General features: G+C 37.4%; 1 protein-coding gene and 1 pseudogene across 2 annotated transcripts in view; one reads left to right on the forward strand and one right to left on the reverse strand.

Moving 5' to 3' along the window:
- The window catches only part of DTWD2 (DTW domain containing 2), a 79,894-nt gene that overhangs the window by 30,918 nt on the left and 27,641 nt on the right, over positions 1 to 21,335 (forward strand). For both annotated transcript variants that reach the window (XM_054714278.1, XM_054714279.1), the window contains exons 3-4: positions 2,387 to 2,481; positions 5,206 to 5,398. In XM_054714278.1, coding sequence (XP_054570253.1) covers positions 2,387 to 2,481; positions 5,206 to 5,398 — 288 coding nt within the window. The remainder of the gene's footprint in view (positions 1 to 2,386; positions 2,482 to 5,205; positions 5,399 to 21,335) is intronic.
- On the reverse strand, positions 224 to 1,113 carry LOC103288698 (60S ribosomal protein L5-like; annotated as a pseudogene).

Genomic DNA, 21,335 nt, shown 5'->3' on the forward strand with positions numbered 1-21,335 from the left:
TAATTAATTATTATTTTAATAATTCAGGAACCCAGGAGAGAAAGTACACACAAAAATGTCCCTAATGGGTATATGTGTGTGTGTGTGTGTGTGTGTGTGTGTGTGTGTGGTGGTGAAGAATGGTGAATACTGTTACGACAGTACTTTTGTTTTGCTGTTTAATCAATAAGTATATTATTGTCTGTATCTGAAAAATCTTTATAGAAAATTATGACTTGGTTTATTAGCTCTCAGCAGCCCGTTCCTGAGCTCTGAGGAAGCTTGCCTTCTTCTGAGCTACCTGATCTTTCTTCTGGGCAAGAGACATTTTGAGACGGTTCCACTTCTTATTTTTAACTTCTTTCTTAGGCTTCTTCTCATAGACTGGTTTCTCTCATATAGCAGCATGAGCTTTCTTATATTTCTCCTCCATCATGTCTGGAGTTATGTTGTTTTTTTATATACTGAGAGAATTGTTTCTTGTAAGCATCTTCATCTTCTTCCATTAGGTAATGCATATATTCTGCAATGTTCTGACCCATGATGTGCTCCTGATGTGTTTCTGCATTGAATTCCTTGCTTTCTGAATCATAACCAGGGAATCATTTGGAACTGTGAGGGCTAGACCAGTCTCCTTCCACAGCTCCCTTTAGGGACCCAAAAACTTCATTTCTAGTAGTAGTTCTGGCAAGCCCTGCACTCAAATAGCAGGAGAAGGCACCAGGTTTACCATCAGTGCTTTCCACATTGTGTTCGTCTCTGACACCTGCATTTAGCCCTCACAGATCCTGTCCAGGCAAAACCTATGGGAAGCCTGCGGGCCAGCAGCAGGCCTGTACAATGTGCTGCAGCATAATTTGTCAGGCCAACCTGCACCCCATACTTTGGGAGTTTATTAGCATAAGCTACACAACTATCATATCTTCTTTCAGATGGGCATAAGCAGTCTGACAAGTGATGTCTGTTCATTACCCGAACTGTCATCCTGTATTTGGGTGTGTTGTATTTATTTTTATCCTAGATTACCGAGTATTTCCAGGAATCAGTTTTACTCTCTCATCATCTTCTAAATATTACTTGGTATCTCTTGAAGTAGGCCTTATTTTTGACAACTTTAACAAACCCCATCCTGCGGAAGAGAGGCTTGTGTCTGCAGCTCTGGTCCAGCATAGCTCTAGTGGGGGTGAGGGGAAATACAATACTTTTTATTTGTGTTAACAAATAATTATAAATTTATTTATTTTTAATTATTTTAGTAAATTCATATGTAACATTACTGTTTTGTGTATTAATTTGCTAGGTAAATGATATCCCCAGAGTAAAATAAATAATATTTCATTATTTCACATACACAAAAATAATCAAATTATTCACCGCAAGAATTTATATAAGCAGGATTATGTAAATTGATAAAGATAATATTGGGTTGTATGTAGGTACACTGATTAGAGAGGGGCTCTGTTATATATTCGATCAAACATGACATTCCCAGTTGGACCTGAGGAGCCAGAGAATGACTGAGCACTATAGATCAAAATCACCAAGATAAATGCAGGCTAATGCAGAACAGCTAATCACCTGGCTCTACTGGGATTAAGGATAGAATTCCTGTGACAACAAGAATGGTTTTTTAGTGTGAGATGCTAGAACATTAAAAAAACCACTTGTGATAGTTAATGGGATTTACAAATATGGTCACCAGATTTTTCCACTTTAAAAGATATTTTTCTTCCATTTCTATACTCATTATTCTTTGGAAATAAGGCCATAAATTCAGCACATACTCAAGTGGGAGGGAGAGATTAAGGTCTACCTCCTGCAGTGACAAGTATTTACATTATTAGTTGGAATTCTCCTGTTTCTTTTCTCCCATTTATTTACTTATATAAATCTCGACTCTTATTTTATACTTTGGGTTATAATGAAAATACTATGTTAACTTATTTTGCTCATACTGTTCCATTTTGACCATTGGGAGCTCTTAAGATTGGCTTCTATGTGTCATTGATATCCTCCGTGGTTTTGTTTTTTGAAATCTTCCTTGCTTTCTGAGCATAGGCAGTTATCTTTAGGTAATTACTAATGGAATAAAAAGTTTGTCAGAATAAATTATTCAATTTAGTTAAACACAAATTTATATTTTTCATAATTTTAACTATGATTTAATATTATCTTGTTTTGATCAATAAACCTTTAAATATACCCAAGTAGAATAAAAATGTATACTTGTAGTAGATTTTCTACTGATAAAGCAGAAAAATGGTAGTTCTTTTTATTAAACTGTGGTCTGCAGTAAAAGACTTGTGAAAATTCTGTATAATGTTATGAATCAAATGTTCATTATAAAGTTTTAAAAGTGTGTTTGTCTAAGTAAAAATCTACAGTTTAATTAATTTTTTAATTAAAGGAAAGCAAAGTGTTGCGGACAGTTCCTCTACTAGCAGCATGCCTCCCCCAGGACAAGTGTAAAGTCAAGATTGGTCGTCGTTTTAGTGAAGAAAGGTAAATTAACTTTTAGGGCAACTTAAAATGATTTTTCTCCATAGATCTTTAAAAATTACTTCTTTAAACTTACCCTTTAGACCCAGAATGTGGTACATTGGAAGTGGAAAAAAAATTTAAGTTCTGCCTTTTCTCTCAAAATAATACAATATAAAGCAAAACATAAACAAAAACACTTCCCTAAAGCAGACCAAAGTGGAATAAACAAAGGAATGATAACATTATCCAAATTGCATACTAATATATATTGAGCCAAAAGACATATATTTACTGTTTATTTCATTTTTGTTTAGATGGTAAGGTAGTTGTATTTAGTTCCATATTTTTATTTTTTTACATTATATATGAGATACATTTATATAAGTAAACACATATTTATCCATTTCTAGCTCATTAAGGCTTTTCTAACATACAGTGACTAGAACTATATTTAGTATCCTAGTTATAGGCACATCATCTATTTTTTTTAAAGTATAAAACACAATCTCCTGTCATATTTAAACTGTTATTTTTTGCCTGGCAGATGTTGATCAGTGTTTGAGCATCGACCTATGAACCAGGGTATCATGGTTCAATTCCTGGTCAGGGCACATGCTTGGGTTGAGGGCTCAGTCCCCAGTAGAAGGTGTGCAGGAGATAGCTGATCGATGATGTTTCTCTCTCATTGATGTTTCTATCTCTTTATCCCTCTCCCTTCCTCTCTGAAATAAAAAAAATATATATATTTAAAAAAATGTTCTTTTTGATGAGGCCCAATATTTTTATGTGCAGCTACCATTAGTTGATATCTTATTGACAGATCTATAATGTTCTTGGATCTTATTTTACTTTGTATTACACAAACCATTATAAATATATGTTATATGCTATATACAGTATATTTAAATTTTCTACAAGTCTTTTTATACCTTTGAATCATCTGTGTTGCTTTTCTGCCCATTCACAAAGCCTTCAAATTACTTTGATCCTGTCTACACAATTAAATATATCTTTTGATGGAAAATTTAATTTCTCATGAAAATATGGAGATTTAATTTTCAGATCACTTAGAAAAATGCTAAGTAAGACTTGTACTAGCATGAAGCCCAGGGAATTGGCCAAACTTTTTCCTTTATTATTTTAGCTTCCTTTATAATTTAGCTTCATATAATGAAAATAACATCATAATAGAACTTTATATAATAATATTTTTCTTTTCTCTGAAACTGTTGGTTAGGCACACTTTTCTCATATAGAAGTTTGTGTTGTATTTTTTGCATAGCCTTGCACACAGAGGAGAAATTTGCTCTGTGCGTGGTGCTGCTATTGGGAATTTTGCCGTTTTGCTGGGAATGGAAGCAAGATCCAGAGCTTATCACATGGGGAGCAGCAACATCATTTACACTGTGACACTTCTTTCACACAGAGGCTCTTTATGATAGTTCCTCTATAATTCTTGGGTGGATGTGGATATATAGGTGGAATAGGGTCCTACATAATCTCTCAGCTTGGATCTAGGTTATTTTATTGCAAAAGTGATGAGCACCTGTGGTGGTAGAAATGGAAACTACTTGGGCCATCTCTGACATTTTGGCTATATAACCCCCTCTATGAATGTGCTTGGGGATGAGAATCTTGACACTTTTACAAACAGCTTATCCCATTTTGAGCCCATTATATTAAGTAGTTCAGTTCTTTCCCTGGTGCCTAATATAGTGCTTACTCAGTAAATTATTATTCACTGATGGATTTTAAAGCTCATTAAGATTATTGATTTAATATTACTCTAGTAATATTAATTTAAACTTTTCCTAGAGTATGTGATATAAGCATAGGGGAATGATTATGAGGCATTACTTTTGGTATCCTTTATAAATAGAAGTTAAAAATACGTATTTTTAACTTTTTGCCTCTATTGTATAAGAAAACTTTTGGGGTTTCTTTTGTGTGTTTTTTTAAACAATTGGGTTCTGCATATCAACCCTATATCCAGTGACTTTGTAAGTTCATTTGTTAGTTGTAGAAATTGTTTTGTAGATTCTCTAGGACTTTCTGTGTAAGTTGCAATTAGCATATGCAAATAAGGTTGTTTATACTCCTTTCAAATTTTTTATGCCTTTTTTTTTTTCTTTCCTTATTGCAATAATTGGGACCTTCAATACAACATTATTAGGAGTGGTGAAAGCCAACATCTTTACCTTGATCCCAATCTCAAAGAACATTGTCAAATATGAAATTGGCCATACATTTTTGTAGATGCCTTTTACTGGCTTGAAATTGGCCATACATTTTTGTAGATGCCTATTTATTGTCTTCTTTTTTTTTATAATATATTTTATTGATTTTTTACAGAGAGGAAGGGAGAGGGATAGAGAGCTAGAAATATCGATGAGAGAGAAACCTCGATCAGCTGCCTCCTGCACATCCCCTACTGGGGATGTGCCCACAACCAATGTACGTGCCCTTGACCGAATCGAACCTGGGACCTTTCAGTCCGCAGACCGATGCTCTATCCACTGAGCCAAACCGGTTTCGGCAGCCATTTATTGTCTTTAATTGACTCTTTAATTTGTCTCCTTTCTCCTCAAGCTTGTTTTGTTTCCTGTAGAGTAGATGGAGGCTATCTTATTATACATCTTCAGTCCCAAAATGCTTTGATATATATTTTGGAATGAAGTTCAATAAGAATAATAAAACTTTATGTTACCCCACAAGGTAATAAAGATTAAAAACCATTTTTTTTAGAGATCCTGAACTTTCAGCTGTTTGTCGGAAGTCTGGTACATTAATATTATATCCAGGTGCTGAAGCTGATAATTTGGAAGAGTTTATATTAGATTCTCCTACTTATCCTTCCACAATCATCATCATCGATGGTACATGGAGCCAGGCTAAGGACATTTTCTATAAGAATTCCTTGTTCCGACTGCCCAAACAGGTAAACATAGAATAAGGACAAATGTATTATTATGTATGTTATATATGTTATTTGTAAAGGGATACATATAATTTTATGGTTTTTGTATAGGTGAATGTATACATAAATATGTGCATGCTTCTATGTGTGTGTGTGTGTGTGTGTGTGTGTGTGTGTGGAGGGGCATAGGTTTGAGATATATGTGTAGAAAATTTCAAATTTGTCTTTCTTTCTCAATTCTCACTGCCTAACTATCATAGTTTAGCTATATTAAGCGTTTCTCAGACATTTAATTAGAAAAGTCTAAGGATTAGTTCTGTATGTATTAATGTTTTTACTAAGAATTATTATGTTTAAATACTTTTATTTGGTACCTAAGTTACTGTGTTCTTATTAGGAATGACTGAATTTTTATGAAAGACTTTTTTGTATTTATTATAAGCATATGATTTTTCCTTCAATTTGTTGATGTAATTAATGATGATGATACATATCCTACTATTGAACCATTGTCGTGTTTCAGGAATGAACTCTACTTGGTCATATTATGTAATCCTTTTTACATATTGCTGAAGCTTATGTTTTATTTTATGACATTGAATTATTATTTATGTGTTTTTTGTACTTTTATTGTCAGTATACTAGGATGATGTTAACGTCACCAAATAAATAGGAGAGATTTTAGTATTTTTCTGTGGTCTGGGATAGTTTAAATAATATTAGAATTCCTTGCTCTATAAAAATTAGTTAGAACTCATTGACAAAACCTTGTCCTGTTTTAAATTCTCTCAAACTCTTTTATAGGTATTATTCAAGCTTTCTAATTCTATTTGGTTAGTTTTTAATCACTTTTATCTTTTCTAGGGAATTATTTCTTTCCCTTGAGTTAAATTGGTTGCCATATGCCTTTATGTATTCTTTATTTTATTTTTTTATGTTGATACTTGCTTATCATGACTTTTTTAAAAAAAATCCTTACACAAGGATATTTTTCCATTAATTTTAGGGAGAGTGGAAGAGAGAAGGAAAGACAGAAATATCGATGTGAGAGAAACACATCGATTGGTTGCCTCTCACACAAGCCCCGACCAGGGCCTGAGCTGGGGAGGAGCCTGCAAGAGAGGTACATGCCCTTGGCCAGAATCAAATCCAGGACCCATCGTTCCACAGGCCGATGCTCTATTCATTGGAGCCAAACTGGCTAGGGCTTTTTATATATTCTTTATTACTTATATTAACTTTAAAATATTCCTTTCTTCCTTCTAATCATATGTAAACCAACATACACATATTTTTTTCCATGATCAGACTCAAAAGAGGTTTATCTGTTTTATTGCACTTTAAAAAGTATTAGACTTTAGATTGTTTTAATAGCTGTTACACTTTATTCTCATTTCATTAATTTGGGCTTGTATCTTGATCAGTTTCTTTTGCCCTTTTCAGCTTATTTTTTCTGATTGTTAAGATTTGTACTAAGAGTACTACATTTCTTTGTTAAGGTTTGTGTTTCTTCTTTATAATAAAGGGAAAGGAGGCTGCAATATTTCTTCTTAGTATAACTTTCATTGTATCCTACAACTTTGGGTTTACGTGTTCTTATATTTAGAGCATTGATATAATTTGTAATTTGTTTTGCTTTCTACCCATGGAGTATCAATAAGTTTTAAGTCTCAAGAATAGTTAATGTGGTGAGTGCTTTGAATGGGCCAGTCTCACTTCCAAGTACTTTACCTGTATTAGCTTGTTTTAACTTTCTCCAAACCCTATGAGGTTAAGTATTATCATCATCTTAGAGGAAACTGAGGCACAGACATGTTAAATAGTTTGCTTAACTATTTCACAGCAGAACTGCAATTTGAACCTATCTAGTTTAGATCCAAAGCCTGTGATCTTAACCAAAGTGATATACTGCTTCTAAAATGGAAAATTTCTACCTAAGATATTTATATGCTAAAGGCCCAATGCACAAAATTAGTGCACTCAGGGCGGGGGGAAGCTCTCAGCTGGATTGTGAGAGGGCGCAGGCCAGGCCGAGGAGCCCCACTGTTGCACGATTGGGGCCAGGGAAGAACCCGGAAGGTTGGCCAGCCAGGGAGGGACCGTGGGAGGGCTCCAGAGCATGTCCAGCCCATCTCATTTAGTCCCAATCGGCCGGACTCCAGTCCTACCAGTCAGAGCATCTACCCCCTGGTGGTCAGTGCACGTCATAGCAAGTGGTTGAGTGGCCTTAGCATATCATTAGCAAGTTACGCTTTGATTGCTTGAATGACCGACCGGATGACTGGACACTTAGCATATTAGGCTTTTATTATATAGGACTAGAGGCCAGGTGCATGAAATTTGTGCACTCAGGAGGGGGGTCCCCTCAGCCCAGCCTGCTCCCTCTCATAGTCTGGGAGCCCTTTGGGGATGTCTGACTGACGGCTTAGGCCTGCTTCCCACGGGGAGTGGGCCTAAGCCGGCAGTTGGACATCCTTAGCGCTGCTGCAGAGGCAGGAGAGGCTCCTGCCACTGCTTTTGTACTTGCCAGCCATGAGCCTGGCTTCTAGATGAGCAGCGTTCTCCCTGTGAGAGCGCATTGACCACCAGGGCGCAGCTCCTGCATTGAGCGTCTGCCCCCTGGTGGTCAGTGAACATCATAGTGACCAGTTGTTCTGCCATTCGGTTGATTTGCATATTAGTCTTTTGTTATATAGGATAGAGGCCCAGTGCCTGGGTGGGGGCCGGCCAGCCTGCTCTGATTGGGGCCCCCGATCAGGGTGGGGGTCACTGCTGGGGGGGCGGGGCCGGCCGGGGTGAGGGGCTGCATGCTGTTTGGGGGGACCCACTGGGGGTGGGGATGGCAGGGGTGAGGGGCCGCGGTCATTCTGCTCATGTTGGTCGTTCTGGTTGTTCCGCCATTTCGGTCGCTGGGTATTTATTATATAGAATAGTAGCTTCTATAGGTTAATCTAACTTCTAAAATATCCCCCCAGTTGCACAAGAACCAATTCATAAAAGACATGGATACTGTCAGATTATGGTACATTTCAGGTAAAATTTTATGTTCACAGTAGAGGCCCGATGCATGAAATTCATGGAAGAGTTGGCCTTCCTTCCCCCGGCTGCCAGCACCAGCTTCCCTCTGGCATCCAGGACCCGGGCTTCCTTCTGGCACCTGGGACCCAGGCTTCTCTTGCAGCCCTGGTTTCATCTGGAAGGATGTCGGTCTAATTAGCATATTATGCTTTTATTATTATGGATTGCTTTTAGTTATTGCCCACTATACAAGGAAAGTTTAACGAAAGTGTTAACATCAGAAAAATTTTTAGTGCAAATATTTGAAATTTTTTTCTATTTTGAATGGATATGCCACGTCTGCATCTCTGTCATTTTGTGTTGACTATATGACTACTGCAGGAATGAAGCACATAAAAAAAGATTAAAAGCTATTTAAAAATATAATTACCAAAATAATTTTTCTTCTTTAAATTGAATAGCAGAAAAGGAAAAAGGTAAACTAAATAATTACCCCAGTCTTACTATACCATACATTTTTATCACCTTCTCCTCTTTTTGTTTTTCTATGTTAGAACCAAATATAAATGGATATTTTAAAACCTTAAAACAGATATCTTACAACTATAAAATAAAAGAAAATACTTAAAAAGAAACATCAGGTAGATATGACTGCATGGGGGAAAATATCACCCTAAATTAAAGGCCAAAAGCAAATGGCTTTCTGGACTGCTATGAATCAGATAAAGACACCAGAAGCTTAGACAGTGTTCTTAGAAATGAATAGGTAAGGATAATATCTCAATTAAAAAATGGGCTATGGCCCAGCCAGTGTGCTCAGTGATTGAGTGTCGACCTATGAACCAGGAAGTCATGGTTTGATTCCCAGTCAGGGCACATGCCCGGATTGTAGGCTCAATCCCCAGTGGGGGTTGTGCAGGGGCAGCCAATGATTTGCTCTCATCATTGATGTTTCTATTTCTCTCTCCCTTTCCCTTCCTCTCTGAAATAAATAAAAAATATTTTTAAAAAATGGGCTGTAGATAGGAAGAAAAGTTCACAAAATAGAAAATAAATGTATCTATAAAAATCATAATTTACCCTAATAATCACATAACAATAGATACTACGTTATAAATGTTTATGTTGAAATAATTTAAAACTTATAGAAAAGTTTCAAGAATAATACAAAATTTCCTCAAATACCATCAAGTGGTAACATCTATAATAATAAAAGGGTAATATGCTAATAAGACCGGAAGTCCTTGCTGATGAAGCTGGGCTGGCGGGAAGCCAGCCCGGGTCTCGGGTGCTGGAGCGAAGCCGGTGCTGGCAGAGGGGGAAGGAAGGCCTGCCTACTCTTGCACGAATTTTCGTGCATCAGGCTTCTAATTATGCCACATTTGCCTTCTCCCCTCTTCCCTCCCTCCCTCCTTTCTCTCTCTGTATAATTATGTTTTTCTGAAACTTTTGAAAGTAAGGAATAGATATCCAAATTTTACTTCTTGAAATTTTGCTAGCTATATCCCAGTAAGACTCTCTTTTTCTAAATATTTTTTTTTTATCTGAAGCAAAGAAAATAGTAATGTAAAACCCAACACAATTTATAAAAAAACATGTTATATATCTTGAGACAGTTTCATCTTAATATATGTGGGAAATATGGGCCATCTTAGAAGTGTTAATATGTATGGCTTTTTAGAGTGTCATATAATATTCAGTCCAAATATGTGAATATGGCTTGTTTCTAGAAGTTGTTGCAAAAAAAAAAAAAAAGTATATTTATTCTTTCTAAAAAGATACACACACACACACACACACACACAGGTAAATTGAATTGAAAAAGGGATTGGTTTTTAAAAGTAACTGTAGACATATCATTTGATATTTATAAAATGAAATTGATCATTATAATGTTTGTATAGTAAGTTCTGATCTACCTTTTATAAAACTAAAAAGGTTTGCTTATTTTTAATATAGTTTTGAATTATTGAAAAATTTCCCACTTATTTGTGATGATCTTTAGCTAATTAGTAACCCTATTCCTTAGCTTTTCTGGAAAATATATTTTATTATATAATAGACTTTCTTTGCTTTAATAAATGGATACAAATAAATTATAAGTAACATGCCTCTTTCCTGGACAATGACAGAAATCCAGCTCAAGTTAACTCAGAAAAATAAGTATATAGGACATGTAACAGAAGTTCAGGATAGGTAGGAATGGTTTTGGGCTTGGCTGGATCTGGTTCTTATGAAGCTTTCTGTTTTTGAGGTTTGGTTTGATTTTCTTGTATCATGAATGGACTCCTTCCCTGCTATTGGAGGATATCTGTGGGAAGCAGCAGATTAGTCTACTTTGGGTTTTATTTACTTAATAGAAAGATGATTTCTTCTTTTCAGGGTAGAATCCTGAAGGTCTTTTTGTTGGGGTTGGGTAGATGGTGGTCTCATTGACAGCAGGACTACAAGAATCAGGAAGAAATTCCTCAAAGGACATGGGCTGCTGTTGTCAGAGGATGACTTAAAAGCATGGATTGGCAGACCAAAAACTTCACAGATAGCTACCGTCTATGACACATCAGTTATTAACTTGTAAAAACATGCTTGTTTTATACATCTCTTGGTTCATTCAAACTTAGTGTTCTATATAAATATTATAATAATTCTCTCTTATAGTCTTGTTCACCAAGTAAAAAGTAAAAGTATAAAAGGAAAATCTAGGTCAGTTCTTGTCTAAGTTTTCCAAATCTATAAATAATATAGTTTAAGTTAACTAGGTTTTATTTCTTAATTTAATTAGTCATTTTTAACTACCCCCTCAATATACATATATCCATATACCTGCTTTTTGTATAAATTTGCCTTAGCTGTTACTTTTAGTTTAGTTGATCTATTCAATTTCTGTAGTAGTATAAAAATTTTGCTCCATATGCATGAGAGAAAATGGCAGAAAGAAAACACAAATAAGAATTAACACGTTAAGCCCCATGTCAGTCTCCAGTGACTGACACTATACTTTTTGTCCGGAGACAAAACAGGCTGGTGCTTAACATGTTAAAATCCAAATATTGCTTTCTTTACAGAAAATATATATAGGTTTTTTTTTCCAAATACATAATTATTTGTGAACTTCATACTTACCTAATTAAGGAATGAAATAATTGTAATGCAAACCCATTAACTTGGCCTCCATTTAATCTGGATTTCTAATACAGCCAGATCATTTGGCAGTGAATCTCTTCCCTCAGAGGAATTTTATACAGGAGACTCTTGACATTTGCTAGGAATAAATCCAAAGTGAATATGGAAATGTTTGTGGAGGCTCCTGGCTTTCTTCATAAACTCGTTTTCAATGATATTTGTATTTCCTGTTCTACTGCCTTTAAAACTTCCCCTAAAGCTTAATTTCTCACTTCAAAAGCAGAACACTGTTGGGAACACTCACTGGCTAAGAGATTTTCATGAAAACTTTTTCTTGTGTCTACATAGAGCTATGACAGACTGGTTTAAGTTATATATCTAATTTATTGAAAAATTCAAAATTATCATCCTTTTATTCTTTTCATTGAGGTATAATTGACATATAACATTATATTGGTTTTAGGTGTATAGCATAATGATTCGATGTTTGTGTGTATTACAAAATAACCTCCAAAATAAGTCTATTTAACATTCATCACCATACATAGTTATAATTTTTTTTGTGATGGAGAAATTTTGTCTACTCTCTTAGAAACTTTCAAAAATGTAATAAAGTAAGATTAAAAATGGCAGCAGAGTAGGTGGATGCTGCACAGACATGCTCCCAGGAAAAAGCTGGAATTACAACTGAAATACAGAAAGCCTTCCTGAATAATCAATGGAAAACTCACAGGAGAGAACCCTGTTATCCAAGGACTGAAGGTGGAGACCGAATAGGGACTGGTAGGAGGGGCAGAGGTGCGAAAGGGCTGGCCAGGCACCCACAGACGGCAACTGAAGTCCCAGAGAGATAATCTCAGCTGTGGGGGGGTGCCACTGAGAACTCTAGGATCTAATCCCAAAGCTGGGCTCCCCAGCAGAGAGCACCAAACTGAAGAGGGTACCCACATAACATCTAGCTGTGAAAAGCAGTGGGGTGCTGTCTCCAGGGAGTGGCAGCTGAAAGTTCCGGCACAGTCTTAAAGGGCCAACACACAAAATTCCCTATGGAGCCACCCACCTTGTGCACTGGCAGAGGGAGGATGAAGTGGACTGAAGTTGTGAGAGCAGAACCCAGGACTGGTGACTCAGAGGATAGAGCTCAGAAGGCAGACACCCCAAGTTTCCTGGGCTGAGTCATTCCCTCACGCAGTGGAGGACATCTTTCCCACATAGACATTTGCCTTGCCTGGGGGGAAAACAGTTGACACACCATATAGGAAAATACCTTGCCCTGAGGCCACTGAAGAGATTAAAAGTAACAGTTACCCTCCAGGCAGAAGCAACTGCCCCACCCTGTTGAAAAAACTCTCCATACACCTGAGGATGATTGCCTTGGGGTAATTCAAGTCCCAGAGTCTATAGACAAAGGCGGTCTCTGGAGGCTTTGAGTTTTTGCCTGATCCAGTTAGTCAGAAACAGCCTTTAACACTGTCCTGCACTAGAGATCCAGAGGTGTAGAGGATCTACCTAATACATTGTCACAAACCCAAACAGACAACCAAAATGAGGAAACAAAGAAACAACCCCCAATGAAAGAACTAGAGAATTCTCCAGAAGAGAGAAATGAAGCAGAGATAAGAATTTATCTGAAACTGAGTTCAGAGTAATGATGTTAAAAATGCTCAACGTTATGAAAAAAGATATAGTAACTATGAAAAAAGCAGTCTGAGATAAAGAATGACATAACACAAATAAAGAACACATTGGAAGAAGTACACAGCAGATTAGGGGAAGCTGTGGATTGAATCAGTGAATCAGAAGACAGAGTTGAAAGTATCACTCAATTAGAACAAAAAGAAGAAAACAATTAAAAAACAGGAGGACAGCTTAAGGGAGCTGTGGGACAATGTGAAATGTAACAATATTAGAATAGCAGGTGTGCCAGAAGAGGCAGAGAGGGAGGAAGGGATAGAGAACATGTTTGAAGAAATAATGGTAGAAAACTTCCCTAACCTGTTAAAGAAAAACGTTACACAAGTTTAGGAGGCACAGAGAAGCCCAAACAAGAAGAGCCCAAACAGACCCACGTCCAGACCCATATCATAATTAAAATGCCAAAAATTAAAGACAAAGAGAATCTTAAAGGCAGCAAGAAAAAAGAAAACTGTTACTTACAAATGAGTTTCCATAAGGCTGACACCTGATTTCTCATCAGAAACTCTATAGGCCAGAAGGGAATTGCATGAAGTACTCAAGGTAATGGAAAGCAAGGATCTGAGACCAAGATTACTATATCCAGCAAGGCTATAGTTCAAAATAGATGGCCAAATAAAGAGCTTCCCAGACAAAAAAGGCTAAAGGAGTTCATCACCACCAAGCCAGCATTACAAGAAATGCTAAAGGGGTTTCTTTAAGGGATTGCTGAGAAGAAGAAACAGAGAGAGAAACCTAGCCATACAGAATTAAAATGGCTATAAATAAGTACCTCTCAATAATAACCCTAAGTGTAAATGGATTAAATGCTCCAATCAAAAGGTGTAGGGTAGCTGAATGGATACAAAAACAAGCCAAATATATGCTGTCTACAAGAGACCCACCTCAAAACAAAAGACACACACAAATGAAAGTGAAGGGATGGAAAAAATTTTCCATGCAAATAGAAAAGAAAAAAGCTGGAGTAGCAATACTCATATCTAACAAAATAGATTTCAAAATGAAGGCAATCACAAGAAACAACAAAGGTCACTACATAATACTAAAGGGAACCATCCAACAAGAGGATATAACCTCAGTAAACATTTATGCATCCAATATAGGTGCACCTAAATATATTGAAAAACTTCTAGAGGACTTTAGTGGAGAGATTGACAACAATACAGTCATAGTAGGGGACTTTAACACCCCTTGACTTCTCTGGACAGAACTTCCAGACAAAAACTTAACAAGGAAACAGTGACTCTAATGGACACACTGGATCAGATGGATTTAACTGACATTTATAGAACATTTCACCCCAACGCAGCAGAATATACATTCTTCTCCAGTGCACATAGATCATTCACAAAGATAGACCACATGTGAGGACACAAAACAAGTCTCTACAAATTCATGGAGGTTGAAATCCTATTAAGCATCTTCTCAGATCACAGTGGAATGAAAGAAATCAACTACAGTAAAAACACCCCAAAACATTCAAATACATGGAGGCTAAATAGCATGTTATTAAACAATGAATGGGTTACCAATGAGATCAAGAAAGAAATAAAAAACTTCCTGGAAATAAATGAAAATGAATACACAACAACCCAAAATCTCTGGGACACAGCAATAGCAGTCCTGAGAGGGAAGTTCATAGCACTACAGGCCTACCTCAAAAAACAAGAAAAATCAGCAATAAACTATTTAACCCTACAACTTAAAGAACTAGAAAGAAATAGCAAGAAAAGTTCAGAGTAAGTAGAAGGAAGGAAATAATAAAGATTAGAGCAGAAATAAATAACATAGAGACTAAAAAAATATATAAAAAATCAATGAAACCAAGAGTTGATTCTTTGAAAGGATAAACAAAATTGATACACCATTAGCCAGACTCATCAAGAAAAAGAGAGAGAGGACCCAAATAAATAAAATCAGACATGAAAGTGGAGAAGTAACCACAGACACCACAGAAATACAAAGGATTGTAAGAAAATATGCCTGATCCCCCAGGCCAGGCCAAGGGACCCCACCAGTGCATGAATCCATGCACTGGGCCAGTTTTAGCCTGATCTGTGCAGGCCAGGCCAAGGGACCACTGGTTTCATGCACCAGTCCTCTAGTATGCATATAAGATCTTGGTTTATTGTCTTCCCACTCTCCTCCCTTTCCTCTGAGATTCATCAGTCTGTTTCATGTTTCCATGCCTATTCGTTGAGCTTCTGCCCCCTAGTGGTTAGTGTACATCATAGCTACTGTTCGAACGGTCACTTAGGCTTTTATATATATACTAGAGGCCCAGTGCATGATTGAATCATGCACGTGTAGGGTCCCCTACACGCTTTCGCTTTCGATCACGGGGGAGCTGGGTGCCTGTCTGCTGGTGCGCCAGGCCTTTCAGAAGCCTCCGGCTCGGTGGAGGCTTCTGAAAGACCTGGTGCCTGAGTGGACAGGCACCCAGCTCCCCCACTTTTGATGGTCCGCGGTGGGATGTGAGCTCGCTGCCCCAGAGGCCCCTTCTGTGCCGCAGCACAGCCATGGCACAGACGCTGAGCTCGAGCCGCCACTGGCGACGGGAGCTCAGTGTCCCGCCGGCCCATTCGGCCACCCCTGCCACCCCAAGTCCCGCCCCCCCCGCGCTTCCTGGCCAATCGTGGGCATAGTGAAGGTACGGTCAATTTGCATATTTGTCTATTATTAGGTAGGATATACTAGAAGCCCGGTGCACAAAAATTCATGCACTCAAAGGGGTCCCTCAGCCTGGCCTGCACTCTCTCGCAGTCTGGGACCCCTCAGGGGATGTCACCTGCTGGCTTAGGCCTGCTCTCCTGGGGACCAGGCCTAAGCTGGCAGTCAGACATCCCTCTGGCAGCCCGGGAGCCTCAGTGGATGTTCAAACGTCTTAGGCTCGCTCCCCGCCACCACCACTACGCCTGCCAGCCATGAGCCGGCTTCTGGCTGAGTGATGCTCCAACTGTGGAAGTGCATTGACCACCAGGGGGCAGCTTCTGCGTTGAGCATCTTCCCCTTGGTGGTCAGTGTGCATCATAGTGACCAGTGGTTCCTGATAGTTTCGCTGTTAGGATCAATTTGCATATTACTCTTTTATTATATAGGATATTGATAATCACCATTCTTAGATCCCTAGGACTTAATTATCTTAAAGCAAAGTTTGTCCCTTTACCACCTTCATCCATTTTGCCTACCTCCTACTCCCCACCTCTTTTAACCACCAAACTGTTTTCTGTATCAGTGAGCTCATTTTTTTGTTTTGTTTTGATTTTAGATTCCCAATATAAGTGATATTTTATTGCATTTGTCTTTCTTTGTCTGATTTATTTCACTTTACATAAAGCCCTAAAGATTTCTCTTAGGTTGGTTTTATGATATGATTTAATGTATAGACACACCCAAAGGATATCTCAGATATATAGAGAGGTCATACAGTAATACAGAAATCTATGTAGAATAAAAGGATGTCAACTTTTTAGTGATTTATAAGTTTAGAGCATCTGGTCCTTTGATATCATTAATGACTTTGCATTCAGTTCTAATCTTAGGATCCATATGGCAGTCATTTGTGTAAACACGATAGAAAATAGCTCAAAAATATTATAGATTTATGAGTTATAGTAGGTATTAAATCTACTCTTCCCAAAAGGGTGCTTGCAAAGGTGATTATGATTGCAAAAATGTAATTCTTGTTTTTACCCTCTGCCTTGATCAGAAACATTTTAAAACTGTATATTCAAGTGTGAATACGATTCATTGAGACAATTATGTTAAGGAAAAATTATGAAAAATGTTTGGATATAATTATAAATTTAACTGTAAATACTCAATTCCGCCTCAAAATGCTATTTTTTGTTTTATAGAAATCTGGGTACTCTTACCAGTGTATGATATAGTATTTGATCTATTTTTAAGTATAATGGATTATAGTTGTTATATATTTATGTGCTTTATAATTTTAGCTATACATTCTCACAGATGTTCATGCCTACATTTCACTCATTCTATAAGTATTTATTGGGTCTCTAGATGTTTTAGGTACTATTCAACACAAAGGAAATATGTATTTTTTTGCCTTTAAGCATTTGATAACTGATATTTCAAATGGCACATTTGAAGCTCTCCATCATTCAGTACTTCATCAAGTTAAATAATTATATTTTTATAAATTATTTTGTTTCTCAGAGGATCACTAGACAGAGTGATAATATATTGATACAGTATAAAGTGAGAAAAGATGTTATTATGTGATATACAGACATAAGTTTGATAATCTACTTTTTGCACAGTTAGGACACACTTAAAGAACTTATCTAAATTATGTTGACAGGTTTTAGACACCACCTATAGCCTATTTAATACTTAACTAGATACAACAGATCTCCCTTGTTAAAATTTACATGGTATACCCCAATATATTGTACACCAATATATAGCATTTTCTTCAACTACATTAAAGTGTAATTTGGCCACATAGTAAGCTTTAGAAAAAATATCAACAGAGGCATTCTGTACTCTGTGTTTTAATTTGATTCTCAGTAAAAATCAAATTATTAAAAATGGAACTGTTTAGGATTGTGATATTGTTTTCCCCAAATTTGATTGTTTTAATGCTGCTTCATTATTATTTTTTTAAATTACTTTATTGATTAAGGTATCACATATTTGTCATCAACCTCCTCCCCCCGTGCTTCATTATTTTTATTGTTTTATTAGTGGCCCAGTGCATGAAATTTGTGCATGAGGGGTGGCCTGCACCCTCTCCAATCTGATATCCCTCTTGCAATCCAGAACCACTGGCTCCTAAGTGGTCACCTGCCTGCCTGCTTGAGGCCCCTAACTGCTCCCCTGCCAGCCTGATGGCCCTAACTGCTCTCCCTTCTTGACCTAAACCCCCTAACTGCCTATAGGCTCTCCCTTCCTCTCTGTGCCTTCAGAGCCTGGTGCAGGAGTGCTGAGAGCTCTCTGCTGAGGCCCTGCCCCAGTCCTGATGCCCCCCTTCTGGGCCGGGTGGCACCGCGGGCCTGCAAGCGCTTCCTGGTGGGGGTGTCCTCCTCCGCCTGTCCTGATGTCCCCCTCCGGGCCAGGCCGTGCTGTGTGCCTGCGCATGCTCCGCCAGTGGGCCCACCCCTGGCAGCAGCCTCATGTCCTGGTGGCGCAAGTCCCCGCCCCTGTCCCCGCCCAGCAGCTCCTGCCTGTTGACTGGTCATGACTGGGACACTATTAGGACTAATTAGCATATTACCTCTTTATATATATAGATTATCTTTAACATACTTTAACATGTGATAGTATTAAGTTTTCAAGCATACTTATGGTGTAAGGTATTTACTTACATATTTGGAATCCTCCCATCTTTTGTCAGTGTTTTGATTTTGCATTTTAAAGGGAGATCATAAGTTGTTGATTGTTTGTGGCTACCCAGAAAATACAGGAAAAATGTCCTGGAGAAAATATATAAACTGTTGGCACTAGAAGTTTTAACAATCTTTATTATAAATTTAATTATATTTGCATATGTATGATTTTATTAACATGTAACATCTTCTCTTGGCTTTATTTTTCTAAGAAGATAGTTAATGTTTTTATTGTATCCTTTTTAGAGAGTGATTATTCTGGTTGTCTTTATCTTTAATCATTTCCAGATTTTCATTTTGAAAATGAAAAAAATCTGATCTACATGCAGTGTGATAGGCTCAGATGCACCATAACGTTTGTTCTCCAGAAGAACTATGGAAGCATGAATTCCCTTTGCATAAAATTTTATGACTAGAAATTATTTTTTAATATGGAAAATTTTTCAACCTGTGATGAGAAATGCTTTTTGTTTACTCACTGGTTTATAGTTCCTAGAGATCCCCTGGAGCCTTCTTTTAGGAATAACTGAAAAATTATTGAATTCTCTCAGTGGCTATTATATCTTTTAGCTTGTAGTTTGATATTTTCATATTTGAGTTCCTTCAGAACTCCCATGTGAATGTTATTCAATCCTAATTTATTTATATTCAATAATTATTTTTCAGTATTAACAATAAATGACTTCTCTATGGGATATTGCATGGTAGAAAATAATTTAGTATGTATTATATATATATGGCCAGCAGGATATTGGCCACTCCACTTGCCTCAGGTTTTGGAAATTTGATGTTCTAAGCTAGATGTTTGGATACTCAGTGTGAATCCTGAACATTAATGGTCACCGTGAGCCTCCCCTCTGCTTTTCCTCATTTAGAGTGCCCTAGAATTTCAGTCTTGATTTTTGATTTAACTTTTTGTTTCCCCCAGTAGGACTAAACTCTGCCTTAAATCTACACTTTTCTAGTTCTTGCTCTTAGAAATTGGATCACAAAAGCTCCACCTACTGGCTGGAATCTTGTCCCAAAGATAGGATCATGATGGTACCACCCACCTGACTCTTCTGACCTTGTCTCACTTACTAGTTGGAGTTCTTCTGGCTATTTATCACCTTTTCAGTACCACTAACAACATGGTAGTTTGGTTGTTGGTCACCTTCTTTTTTGGGCAGTCCTACAGTATGGGCTTACTTATACTCACCTTCCTCATTAGCATATATTGAAATTGAAACCATAGTAAGGACTTCCATTCTTCCTTAGAATAATCCTAAACTGTTAATTAGATTTAGATTCTTTTCACTTACCATTTTTTCATATATGTCTTTGAAATTAAAATGAAATTAAGAATTCAGACTGCCAAAGCCGGTTTGGCTCAGTGGATAGAGCGTCGGCCTGCGGACTCAAGGGTCCCGGGTTCGATTCCGGTCAGGGGCATGTGCCTTGGTTGCGGGCGCATCCCCAGTGGGGGGTGTGCAGGAGGCAGCTGATCAATGTTTCTCTCTCATCGATGTTTCTGGCTCTCTGTCCCTCTCTCTTTCTCTCTGTAAAAAATCAATAAAAATATATTAAAAAAAAAAAAGAATTCAGACTGTGTCTAGCCAGTTTGGCTCGTCTGCCTGAGTACCGAAAGGTCCCGGGATTGATCCTGTCAAGGTCATGTACCTTGGTTGCAGGCTCCTCCCAGGCTGGGGATGTGGTTGGGGCTCGTGCAGGAGGCAACCAATCGATGTGTTTCTCTCACATCGATATTTATCTTTGTCTTATCCCTCTCACTTCCACTCTTTCTAAAAATTAATGGAAAAATATCCTCGGGTGAGGATTAAAAAAAAAAAAGAATTCAGAATGTTTTTAAAGTAACAATTTTCATGAATGGTTCAGAGCCTAAGGTATACATTTGTGGGTCATTTCTAGGTAGGTGGTAAGTTAAATGAGGCTATGGATGATGTTATCTAGTAGGAAAATATAGAGTAAAAAGAAAAGAGTATTTAAGTTTGGGCCTTGAAGAACTTGAGTATTTAATAGCCAGGGGAGAACCACAAAGGAGACAGAGAACATGAAGCTAGCTAGGTAGAAGGATAACTAGGGGAGTCTGGTATCTTGGGAACAAAGGAAGAAGAGAGCGTTACTAGAGTTGAATGCTCCTGTGAGATCAATTAAAACGAGGACGGGAAAACATCTATTAGTTTTAGTGACATGATGTTCATTGATGGTTTTAGTAATAGTGTTTTAGTGGAGTGCTATGTTGGAAATCAAGCAGCATGGCTTAAGGGGCAGTGCTGTATGAGAGTGGCTTTTTCTTAACAGCTTTTTCAACAAAGTTGTTAAATCTATCTCTGAGTATTTAATATTTTTGATGCTATTATAATGATTCATATTTTGTTGATTTAAATTTCTAATTGTTTGTGGCTAATATATAGAAATACAATTCAATTTTGTATATTGACCAGAGATGTTTCTAACTTAACTTATTATTTGCAGTACATTTTCTTTTGTTCTTTTTTTCTTTATTGATTAAGGTATTACATATGTGTCCTTATCCCCCCATTTCCCCCACCCCTCCATTCATGCCCTCATCCCCCTGGTGTCTGTGTCCATTGGTTAGGCTTATATGCATGCATACAAGTCCTTTGGTTGATCTCTTCCCCCTTACCCCAACCCTCCCCTACCTTCCCTCTGAGGTTTGATGGTCTGATGGATGCTTCTCTGTCTCTGGATCTGTTTTTGTTCATCAGTTTATGTTGTTCATTATATTCCACAGATGAGTGAGCTCATGT

The sequence above is a fragment of the Eptesicus fuscus genome, chromosome 4, assembly GCF_027574615.1.
Source record: "Eptesicus fuscus isolate TK198812 chromosome 4, DD_ASM_mEF_20220401, whole genome shotgun sequence".
Lineage (NCBI taxonomy): Eukaryota > Metazoa > Chordata > Mammalia > Chiroptera > Vespertilionidae > Eptesicus > Eptesicus fuscus.